The 12,318-nt window shown below is 35.2% G+C and overlaps 2 protein-coding genes across 2 annotated transcripts; one reads left to right on the top strand and one right to left on the bottom strand.

The window, feature by feature from the left end:
• Window positions 1-3,305: 3,305 nt before the first annotated feature.
• On the top strand, window positions 3,306-5,181 carry LOC120013572 (60S ribosomal protein L44). Its single transcript, XM_038865417.1, has 4 exons — window positions 3,306-3,407; window positions 4,454-4,633; window positions 4,765-4,839; window positions 4,936-5,181. The coding sequence occupies exons 1-4, from the start codon at window positions 3,405-3,407 to the stop codon at window positions 4,993-4,995; spliced, it is 318 nt and encodes a 105-aa protein (XP_038721345.1). The 5' UTR covers window positions 3,306-3,404; the 3' UTR covers window positions 4,996-5,181.
• Window positions 5,182-5,442: 261 nt separating this feature from the next.
• On the bottom strand, window positions 5,443-11,175 carry LOC120011877 (photosystem II stability/assembly factor HCF136, chloroplastic). The gene is made up of 9 exons (XM_038863032.1): window positions 10,773-11,175; window positions 9,669-9,904; window positions 9,436-9,566; window positions 8,904-9,036; window positions 8,245-8,367; window positions 6,731-6,805; window positions 6,151-6,266; window positions 5,672-5,744; window positions 5,443-5,569 (listed from the first exon to the last, which is right to left on the bottom strand). Exons 1-8 carry the CDS (start codon window positions 11,083-11,085, stop codon window positions 5,678-5,680), a joined length of 1,194 nt encoding a protein of 397 aa, XP_038718960.1. The 5' UTR covers window positions 11,086-11,175; the 3' UTR covers window positions 5,443-5,569; window positions 5,672-5,677.
• Window positions 11,176-12,318: the final 1,143 nt, after the last annotated feature.

The raw sequence follows: 12,318 nt of genomic DNA, 5'->3' as shown, positions 1-12,318 counted from the left end.
CTTGAGAGTTTAGTGAAGCAAAATTTTATTTGCACATCATTAAAATACTAAGTTTACACCATTTAATTCAACCTAATAAGGTTTACATCAAAAATATAATGAATAGACCAAAATGACATTTATTTGTAAAATATTGATTGAAAGTCGTTAAGTTTACACAAGAAAACAGAGAAGAATAAATTGCCCACTACACAAAGGTTTTTCCCGTCTCAATGATGCTTCTACAGTAAAAACTGCTGTTGGGTTATTTCGACTTTCACTTTGGTATTAGTGCTAGTGATTTGTAGCGTTGGCAGCTATGTTTGAATACGGGAATAAATCCGTTAGAAAACCAAAGATTTCATGAAAAGGAATTACAGGGCTTGTTATCATTGAAAGAAATAGAGAAAGAAAAGGATTGTTACCATAACCGAGCCATCCCCTAGACCCTAGCACTCGGAACTGGTCTCGGTTCCCCTCATATGTAAACAGCAATAGAGCCATTCCTTTCAGTCTTCATGTTAAAGGGAGCAACTAGGGGTGTGCATCGGTCGGTCGGTTCAGTTATCGACATGTTTTTAACCTAACCAAATTTTTTCGGTTAATTTCATCCATTTAACCAGACCAATATTTTTTAGAGAGTTAACCATCGGTTTTGTTAACCTAAAATTTCGGTTTTCGATCGGTTCGGTTAATTCCAAATATTTTGGACCAGAATCATGTTACTAATTTAGCATATAATATCATTTATAATGTTAGAGTTTAGGATTTATAATTTTAGGGTTTAAATTTATAACTATTGTACGCACCAAATTCCTCAGTATAAATTAAATACACTTAGAATTTGATACAAATTACAAATATTTAAATCAAAGTGGATTTGATCTCTTCTTTTGACGTATTCCACACGAATACGGAATCCTCTGATTTTAGTTGAGTGCTTCAAACAAATTCTACGAATTTGTAATAAAATCCAGTTGGATTTGGGTGTTGGACTTGAATTTTGGATTTGATTGCTGGACTTGAATTTGGGACTTGATTTGCTGGACTTGAATTTGAGATTTGACTTGGATTTGAAACTTTAAAGGAATTCTAAGAATTCCAGATTTAGAGAACTTGAACTTTCACTTCCGGGACTTGACTTGGACTTGAGATTTGAAGGAATTATAAGAATTCCGGATTTAGAGAACTTGAACTTTCACTTCCGGGACTTGACTTAGACTTGAGACTTGAAGGAATTCTAAGAATTCCGGATTTAAGGAACTTGGACTTTTCACTTCCGAGACTTGACTTGGATTTGAGACTTGAAGGAATTCTAAGAATTCCGGATTTAGAGAAGAAATTTGAGAGAGTCTTTAGATAGTTTCTCTCTACTCCTCCTCTTCTTTTTTTTTCCAAATGAGCTTGGTATTTATAGGCAAAGGGAGAAGTGGAATTTACTTATGTACCCTTGGCCTTAACCCTTGACATTAAGGGTATTGTAGAGAAATCACTTAATCAATGATTATCCCTTTAATTTTATTTTTATTTTATTTGAATTTGATTTGATTTGTATTTATCTTAGATTTTATCCATTTAACAATATTTTGGGCTTCATAAATTATTTTAATTTAGAGCCCACTATTTTATTTAATTGGGCTGCAAATTTTTTGTGTCTACAACTATATTATAGTTAATAGGGTTCAGGGTTTGCATTCATAAGGTTTTGTAGGGTTTAGGGTTCCCATTTAAAAAAAAAACAAAAGGTTTAAGGTTTTATAGTGTTAAAAGTTTAGGATTTATATTATTAGAGTATAATTTTATAGGTTTAGTGATTTATCGGTTAGGGTTTAAGTTTATAACATGACTATAGTTATATAGTTAATAGGGTTTAGGGTTTACATTCACAAGGTTTTATATGGTTTAGGGTTCCCATTTTAAAAAAACAAAAGGTTTAATGTTTTATAGTGTTAGAGTTTAGGGTTTATATTATTAGAGTATAATTTTACAGGTTTAGTGTTTTATTAGTCAGGGTTTAAGTTTATAATATGACTATAGTTATATAGTTAATAGGGTTTAGGGTTTACATTCATAAGGTTTTATAGGGTTTAGGGTTCCCATTTAAAAAAAACAAAAGGTTTAAGGTTTTATATTGTTGAGACCTTTAACCTTAGAATTTAGGGTTTAATGGTTTTTATAGTATTTGTTTTGTCAAATTATTAATTTCATTATCATATTTAATCTTGATAAATATAAATATATAATATATTGAAGGTGTTACATTACATGGTAAGTTACTAAGTTGGTACTTGGTAACATGAATTAATACTTATTAATTGATGTATATTATATTTATTTTGAATTTTTTATATAAGTATTAATAGATTTTTTTAGAAGAATATAAGTATTAAATTATTAATATGTGGAAAATTAATAATAATTATATATTTATATAATATGCTATATTTTCAGTTTGGTTAATTTGGTTAATTTTTTATGTTAACCGAACCATTAATCAAAAACCGAAACACTCACAAACCTTTAACCGAACCGTTCGATTGGTTAACATTAACTGGTAAATTCGGTTAACGGTCGATCGGTCCGGTTCGGTTAATCGGTTAAAACCGAATTGTGCACAACCCTAGGAGCAACTAATGATGAGTATACTCTGTGATATCTTTCTCAGCAACCAATGAGGCAATGACAACTACAAGCTCATTGGTCAAAATACCCAGAAGATCAACTTGTAGTTGTCAATACCAATAATGAGGACCTTTTGCTCTGATGACAACAAGCTGATCTCCTGGGGAGTCTCAACCTGCTCATCTTGAAACACAGGAAGAGAGAGCAAAGAGAGAGGAGTCAATCCGAGTGTTGTTTGGCGAAGAAGAAAGAAAAAAAGAGGGCAGTGTCGTTTTGGAGAATAAAGGGTTACTTTTTTCCGAGGATTTGATGGGTTGAAGGAGTAGTGTGGGATAGAGAATTCGGTATAAACTTAGTATTTTTTAATTTAATATGTAAATATAAATTTATTTTGTATTTTAAGTTAAGGGTTGATATGTCGTTTTAAATAAGGATATTTATGTAAAATATTTTTTTTTTAAAATGGTGTAAACTTAATAGTTTAATGGTGTGTAAATAAAATTTCCTTTAGTGAATCGTTTGGTGGGGTCTACACGGGAACAAAAGCAGTTTCATATGTCGAAGTAGCACTAAATATGGGCTCAGGCCTTGTTTTATTGGGCTGGATGGCCCAACATCTGGTTATATATGGGCTCAGGCCTTTTGATGTCGGTTTCTTAAGTCGGTTCCGGATCCCCTTCAAAGTCCAAACTGAGTTGGCTAACCCTAGACCGGGGAACAACATATATAAAAGCTCGTTCATTTGGAAGGACGCCCGTCCATCTTCTAGGTCTCCGGTTCGTGGCGCAACAGAGCTCTCAACCATGGTAAGTCTTCTCTCTCTCAAGACTCATAGTCGCACATACGAATATCTCCAATCATGTACAACCTGTTGCTGGCGAAGCTAATGAATTTCTATATAATCAAATGTTTTGATCTCCGACTGCTGTTCCTTATCAATTGGAGGGGGTTCTTTTGGATTTGAGCTCCCTATTTTAATTTTTAAACCAGTGTTTGTTGATTGGCAAAGGAATAATGTTAGATCGGTGCATGTGTTATGCTTTTGATTGGAAATATAATTAGTTTGATACTTTCACCTGCGATACTTGGAAACTGTGGGGATTTATTTTTCGACCTGCGAAAGAATGCAAATGACTATTAGTTTAGAGCGTATGCCGTACGTGGTAGGAATGAAGTTTGATTTCAATGGATTGTACGGTTATAGTGTGTGCATTAGATGCTGGGTTAGTAATAATTTGAATTGGCTAGTTTGATTTCATATCATCGACATTATTACAAGAATACAAGGGAAATACATGTATGGCCTCCTGAACCCAACTTGGGTATTGATTAATGTTTCTGTTTTTCGAATTTCTTTCAAGTTTTAATTGGGGGTATTATATTATTTTCACAATGACTTGGAAGGAAATTTCATACATGTAAGAACTCTTGGTGTGTTATATTGGTTAGAAATGGGTTTGATGTACCTGTTGCTGGGTACATTAGCTATCTGGTAGAGGAAGGAGTTGGTAATTAAGAATGCTGGAGGAACTAAAAAGGGGCATAACTTTTTGCTGGAGATGGTAACTGGTAGTTGCTGAGCAAATGCTAGATGGCAGAAGTTAGTTTTCTTGCAAGCTTTTAGAGAACCAAATTCATGGAATGAGAAATTTTTCTTTTGTGATACTTTTAGTGAGGCCTGATATTTTACTAGCTTTGCAAGGAACTTAATTTTCATTCATTGTATATGATACATTTTTACTATGCTTTCTTGTTTCTGACTTTCAGTTTTGTGGCTCATATGGTACTATGACATATTGCAAGTTTGTCTTTTGTGTTTTTACATCAAGTGTGTTATCACTTGTGTTTGCAGGTGAATGTTCCAAAGACCAAGAAGACCTACTGCAAGAGCAAGGAGTGCAGGAAGCACACCCTACATAAAGTCACACAGTATAAGAAGGGGAAGGATAGCCTTGCAGCTCAAGGTAAGCGCCGTTATGATCGTAAACAATCAGGGTATGGAGGACAGACCAAACCAGTCTTCCACAAGAAGGTAAAAGCTTTTTCCTCTTTCCTATTCCGTGCAGATTTGTGGTCTGTGTTTTGGCCTCCTTTTTTGTCTGTTTTCGTTTCTTCCCGGAGAAGACAAAACGTCTTTGACGGTGAATGCTCTTGTTTCAATAGGCAAAAACAACTAAGAAGATTGTGCTGAGGTTGCAGTGCCAGGGTTGCAAGCATGTTTCCCAGCATCCAATCAAGGTTAGGGCTTTGTACCATTGCACTCTGAAGAAGTTATTTGTTTTGCCTTCCGCACCCGTTTGCTGACAATTAATTATTTCTTTTCTGTTTCTGCAGAGGTGCAAGCACTTTGAGATCGGTGGGGACAAGAAGGGAAAGGGGACTTCTCTTTTCTAAGTGACTATCTTGTTAGTCTTAATTTTTTTTTTCTCACTTTTTTATGAAACTCAAATGCCATTTTTGGCTTGGATAAGTGGATTGGTTTCTAGTATATCTAGTTGTAATGTTTCTGTTATTTTAAGATTGCTGGTCTATCTGAGTTACTCTCTATGGAATCAGCATCAGTTAACCCTGGTTCTTAGATTTTGTGTCTAATTTACTTGTTTCATAAGATGGTTTGGTAACTTTGGTTGATAAGTTATGTTGAATATGGATATTGTTTCTTGGGAGAAATAAATGTATTATGGGTTCGTTAGATAAGTAATATTCAGTAGTATATATGTTAGCGAGGAACCAGGGTGAATACTAAAAAAAACTGACAAAATTGCAATTATCAGAGGAACTTTGTATTTTGTTCAACTTCATATTTGAACCATAATTTTACCTTTGCAGTGGATTTTAGTAATAAATTGAACAGTGGATGGAAAATAAAATGGCAATTCCAAGAAACTCGTCATCTCTCTATACCGTGTGCATGCTGAAGCATGATGGCTTGAATCAGCTGCGCAAAACGCAAGAGCAACAGACGAACCTGCATACAAATGAAATAGACCAGTTTCAGCATGGATTCCAAGTAGAAACCCTAAGAGGAAGACAAAAAAGGTAACTACTATAGATTCCATGCATTACCTACAGCTTTTTATCCGAGATATCGAAGCAAGACCCCATCATTTCCCAGCACGAATCCTTTCTTGTCATCGATAAACCTAACCATAGATAAGAGATCAGTAAGCCTATTAAGCATTATGTAACAAAGGGCTGTTGTAACCATTCCTCTCTTTCCCATTGTTTGCCTAAGAAGCTGAAAATCCAGAGTGTCTCATCTCCTCTTCAGTGTAAGCAGAAATTATTGGAAAGTAAAAGATTTCCCTCATCATAAGTAGCTAAAAATATCTGCACTTTTTTTTTTCCCATTGCCTTGTTCACTTGGCAACCAAAGGGCCATTTGAAATCGAAAGGCAAAAAATGGATAAGTGATGGAATCTTCAAAAATAATTGGCAGGAAAGAAAAGCTATGCTGGAGGGACTAGAGATATATGTCAAATCTACAAAAGATGTAGATAAAAAGTGTGAAGCCGAGAAAGGGGCAGAGTTCTGCGGGATCATACTCACTTTACCGAGTAAAGATTAGCAGCAATATTGTCAGCAGCTTTGTCACGAGTCCAAGTCTTGCCACCATTAGTGGTTCTCAATAGAATCCCACTACCCCCTGCTGCCCATGCTTCTTCCTGCATAATATGAATTTGACATCTGTTTTGACATACTCTGCCTCTATTGCTGCCACAAACTAGGTTTATTCCCTCCCAGCATAATATATATCTCTCTCTCATCATGATAAGCTTACAAGCATGTATTCACTCAAGGAAAAAGAAACACATGCATACAATCTGTACCATGTGATAACAGGAGCTTCATTCCATGTAAATGCTGATACACCAATACAAAATTCTATACCTCAGGCATGTAAAAGTTTGTAAAAAGTTTGATTCATCATATCCATGCCCTGTATCATCTAAAGATGTGTACGTAAACTATTCCCTACTCCCTAGATTATCCCCAACACAGAACCCATCCCAATTCATCTGCACACTCATCGTTCAGTATTTCTTACACCCACATCATTCTGATGGAACAAGAAATGCTATCCGTCACTCAACAGAAAGTATTTGTTTTTAAAATACAAGTTTGTTACCTGAGAGCGGTACCCAACATCAAGAATGCCAAAACCCCGACTTTGTACTGGAACTTCTTCAAAGTCTTCACTTAACTGCAATGTCATCACACACCATATCAACTTAAAAAGTAAGAAGTTAAAGACATTTTTTTGAAAGGGACAAGTAACTAACGATTGCAAACCGAAGTCAAGGTATTCAAGACTTACCTAGAAAAGTATGAGATGCAGTCAAACTTGAAAATAGAGATGAAACATTGTGAAAGGTACAGAGAACGCACAACCAAATTTATAACTAAATAAAATATCATGATAGAAAAGGGATCGCAATCGGGAAGCATCTGTCTATCTCATGTATATTGATTGATTATCTACAATTTCACAGCGTGAAAACAATATGAGTCCATGTCAAGAAACTCCATCCACAGTTTCTTGAATATATTAGAGATTCACAAAATAAATAAACAAAAAATGGTGGCCGATACATTCTTTGTATGCTGAGAAAGGAGTCACGCCACATCATGTAAGACACAAAAATTTATTACATGGAGGTGCTGAATAGACACATTGGAGTCGGTATCAGATGGGTCAGTCAAATGCCAATGACACCAAAACAAATTAGGACGTGTTGTTTGGTTCTTTCTACCAATAAGCGGACATTCATTTCACTCATAGCATTCGCCACTTTGTTTCTTTACTGCACATAATAAATGCCCAAGTTTCCTTTGGGTCCCAACTCCAATATGATCACCATGCCTCATAGTTAAAAGGATAAATCCTATACTAATAATATTATCAAACTCCAACAATATAATTGTTGAATCAACCGAGACCTATAATAATTTTTAGAAGAAATAAAATAAGTTTATAGTAATACAATGCCACCTCCATTCACGTACTGAATCTAATCAAAGAAAAAAAAAGTTATTTACAAAATTATTGCTTTTAAAAAGAAAGAGAATCCTTATGATTTTTCGAAATGTAATGACTAGAAGAGCCACTGATAATAATGATCCACATAAAAGGGCCGCATAGGCCAATATCACCATACTCCAATGGGATTGGAGAGCCAATACTAATAGTGCAGACTGATGCATTTGAGTTAAAAAAAATGAGAAGTAGCAAAGCCTTAGTAAAAGTGCACTTGGCGCATTTATTAGTCCTAAACCTTTTTGATGTTTTTGAAATAAGAATTTATATGAATAAAAGATAAAATCCATGAAAGAAAGACTAATGATTCATATAATATATGCTCTAAAGTAGAAAATATCATAAAAGAAGAAGAAAGTGTCTCCATGATTCTATAGAATCAATTCAAATAAGTAATTGAATTCAAATAAAGTGAAGACCTCATCCAAAGATCGTCAAAATTTAAGGTAAAATGCAACTAGTTACTAGTTACTTCCATAGAATTATAGATCTTATGGCACTTGATTATTTAAGAGTTCAAATCAGAACATGCAAATGTGTGAATTTCTTCAAGATATGTTTGGTGATTGGTACTTTATGGGAGAGAAATTCTCACATCTACTTACCCCTGTACCTCTGCTTAGGTAAAGTCCTCCTCCACGGACAAGAAGCCAAAGACCACCATCAGCCCTCCATCCCATGTTCTGAATTCTTCTTGCAACTGCTCTGTTATGTGGTTGCCAGTATGGCTGCAATTATTAAGAAAAAATTGAAGCTTATATCACAGTAACTATCAGAGGACACTTCAAACTTGTAACTCAAGAAAGCCACTTATCCCACTAATGGCACCTGGGAAAGAGAAAACAAAATAACCCACAAAAGCGAGCTGCTCACAATTCACAATTTCCTGTTATCTATTGTCACATGGATCATAGAGCATGCCAAAAAGATGGAGTGAGCCTGATGTTTCATGAAATACTAAGTAGTCCTAAAAATGTTTCAACGATATGATTTAAAATTCTATATAAGGGTTCCTAAATTACTGTTCATGATGGGACAATCTGATAAAGAAAAGATCTGCAAAAAGTTTTTTAAATAGGTTCTCCAAAAACCAAAAGTTGATGTTTTACATTCACGACCAAAAAGGTTCTGAGAATTCAGTTAGGTCTAAATGTTAGTGATTACATGGGAAAGGGTCAGAGAAAAGAATATTTCCCCAACCCCAAGACACCTATTGGTAACGTTGCAAAAGAAAGCCTGACAGGATCCAAGAGAAGAATCTCACCTGTCCAGGCTCCCAAGTAAGGTAGAAGTTACCACGGCTTGAGACAGCAACATAGCGTCCGTCTGGAGATCGATTCACGGTATTGAAAGTTCCAGTATAATAACTGGCGCCACTAATGCCACTAGAAACTGTTCTGCAAAAGGAACAAAGCTACGTCAATATCTTGCTATATGATCTATTGTTAGTCAACTAGAACAAATACGTCCTTGCCTTTGCATAGTGCTCTAGAAAATACTTAAGTTCTGCAAAGAGAAAATCAGTGGGGAAGGGAAGGGGACAAATGAAAAAGGCCATCATGAAGACTCTAGAGGATAAACTATAAGTCTATAACTATAGGAAGCGTTTCTGCAACCAACTCTCACAAGCAAAAGAGTAAATGCTAAAAATTAAGTTAAATCAACTTAATAAAAGAGTACAGCTAAACCGAGTGTGTTGGACCTAGTAGGATACATCTCCCCTTCCCCTTGCCACACTTATTTATTGAAAAACATTTTCTTGCAACGGCTTCTACCTAATAAAGCCAAAGGCTTACCTATTAAGAGTAGCTGAAACAGTTTCCTGCACAGCAGCTCTCCAATTATAGCCCCTGTTTGATGTGACATATATTGCACCTTCATCTGTAACCATTTCTGCACTCTTTTCTCCAGTTGCCTTAATATACACCTAGAGATGTGATAACAAAAAAATGTCTCAGCTCTGGTCAGAGTTTCCAAGGATCAATAAGCTTTTTGTGTAAATAGCCTGCAAATTTAAGTACAATCTAACCATATCTCCTGGAAGTTGAGAACTTAAAGGTATCCTTTCCCAGCTTTCCCCAGCATTAGAAGTGTACAACAAAATTGCTGGTTTGCCCACAATCCATCCTTCCTTCCCTTTGAAGCTGATGGAATTAAATCTATAATTGAAATCTTCATCTTCAGCAGAGGGTATTGAACGTGGAACCCAAGTTCCTCCACCATCTTTGGTCTCTAAGAGTGTTTGCCTGGTCCCCAATACAAAACCTACAAGACAATCAAGTGTCAATGTCCATCGAATTACTATAATATAAGAGAATAAAACAGATTGCATAACAGAAAGAAAAAAATCAGACAGATATTACAGCCCAAAGATATCGTAAGGCAAAAAACAAAAACATGATTATTGATCGCGTACTTATATCAATTTCAAGCTGCCCTCTGTATATAAGCATAGCTTACTCTTTTGAAAAGTATGACAAGAAGTTGGAAATTTCAAGCAATGCAAATGTAGAGAACTTATAAAATCATTCAATGGAGTATGAAACATACAAAATTTTAGTTTCTTTTCATTGTTGTTCAGATGAGAGCAAACACACAAATCCGAATATCATGTTAGGAGATAAGAAAACCAACATGAAGACATCTTAAGGCACATTAATTACTTCCAGTAGTTATTTGAACAATTTTCACATTCCAATTTAATATAAAAATAAAAGAGAAGTAGACAAGTACATAAACGCCGAACTTCAATGAAGAACTTTTACAGGAGCTTGACAATGTAAGATAATTGAAACTTCTATTTCCTATTTTCAACTTTTGACAATCAATTAAGCATATTACTGGCAACAATGGTGTCACGGGCACCACAATTACTGTAATGCAAATGAGTGTAGGTTCCCTCTAACTAACCCCTGAAAAAATGAAACGCTTCTACCTATATGTATAGATATATATTGGCCTTACCTTATTTTCGACCAACCAATCAACTCAAGAACATGAATTCACTAACTATTATAAAGAAACAAAAGAACAAGAAAGAAGAATCTGAGCTCAATTAAGCCAAAATCAATCGATATTAAATCTTCATTTCCCCAAAAATCCTGGAAAAAAAAAGAGAGGAGAAGAAACGAACCGTGGTTCAACTCATCGGGGACAAATGCGATATCGAGGAGGACAACGCCGGGGTCAATAGGGAGGTACACTCTCTCCCAGTCGGAAAGCGAGTCTTCGGCAGCCTTTGCCGGTTTCCCTAAGAGGAAAGTAAGAGGAGGTAGTAAGAGCGAAGTAGCTGCAGTTTGGGAAATAAGTTGCCTGCGACCGAGCGATACAGAATTAGAATGTTGTTGTTGTTGTTGAAGAGAGGCTCTTGGAGAGTAGTAGCGTTTGAGGTGAAGTCGAGGTGTGTTGCTTGTCAAGGGAGAGGTCAATGAAGAGACAGCAGCCATGGCGGATTTCTTCCTGTCTCTCTGTGTAGATGCCTCTCTTATCCGAATGGTTGTTTGTTATCAACGGCAACGCTGGCGCCACAAAGTGTCTCAACACAAGTTGCGCTGCGCCTGTGTATAATTATTTTCTTCATTTTTTAATTATTATAATCTATATTTTTTCCTTTTCTTTTCTCTATATTAATATATTATTATTAATCTATATACCATTGGAAGTTTTGAACGTGACACATAGCTTTAAAAAATCAATAAATAATTTAGGATTCAAATTAATTTTTATATAAGGCATAGACCAACAACTGTGACTCTTCTTGATCAAATGTGGGTTAACTCCATTGTTGAGTAATAAGTGTTTGTTGGCGAGCAGTGGGATGATTCTAGGTGATCTGGTTTGGGAATGTAAACTTAAATCAACTAACTGTTCATGTTCTCATGGTCTGGTATGTATATAACCACCACTCTCATCGTAGAATAATGAAGGAAGGGGAAGAGATGATCAGCAATTTTAATGTAAATTTTTTGATGGTCACATTTTGAGGTATGTAACATTGACAAGATTGCAACCAGATCACAACCAAGCTAGACTGGACTGAAATGGATGTGTGACTCTACCTTCTTTTTTTCTTTTGACATACATGCATTTTTCGTTAACCTTGTACTTGATTGGTTTTGAAAAATCCCATTTCAGTAACCATCGTGTATTGGAATACACTTTCAAAAATAGTTTTGTCGTCTTTTGATTGAATAGTGCAGCCGTGCTAAATTTTTATTGACCATTATTATTATGTATGTTTTGTGGTTCAAGTAAAGGATCCACTATACTTCCATCCATCATGTTGTCACTATATTTTACTTAGTGACACAATGCAGTCGTGCTGCATTTCCCAAATTCTTTTTCAAGTAGCGCGTTGAATGTCTCGTCATTAGTACTTGGCTGAGAAAATTAACACAATGATTCATGAGCAAATGCAGATAAATAATGTATTCCGTTGCATAAATTCTTATGACTGTTGGATCCATTAAACTCCAAAGTCTCTCTTCAGTGTTGAAAATAAATTTAAGAGTCATATTACAAGACATTTTAATCCTAAAACAAATGACCAAAAGTTGCCAGGTAAAGCAAAGAGTAACTTAAAATTATCAGGTTTACCTTAATTGTTCTGTGCTAATTTGGAACAATAGATATGTACCTAAGATGTTCATTTTGCTAGATCTGTACAAATTATTTGCAGT

This window comes from Tripterygium wilfordii, chromosome 13, assembly GCF_013401445.1.
Source record: "Tripterygium wilfordii isolate XIE 37 chromosome 13, ASM1340144v1, whole genome shotgun sequence".
Classification (NCBI taxonomy): Eukaryota; Viridiplantae; Streptophyta; class Magnoliopsida; order Celastrales; family Celastraceae; genus Tripterygium; species Tripterygium wilfordii.
The sequence above is the reverse complement of the archived record's forward strand: the minus strand, read 5'-3'. Positions and strand labels throughout refer to the sequence as shown.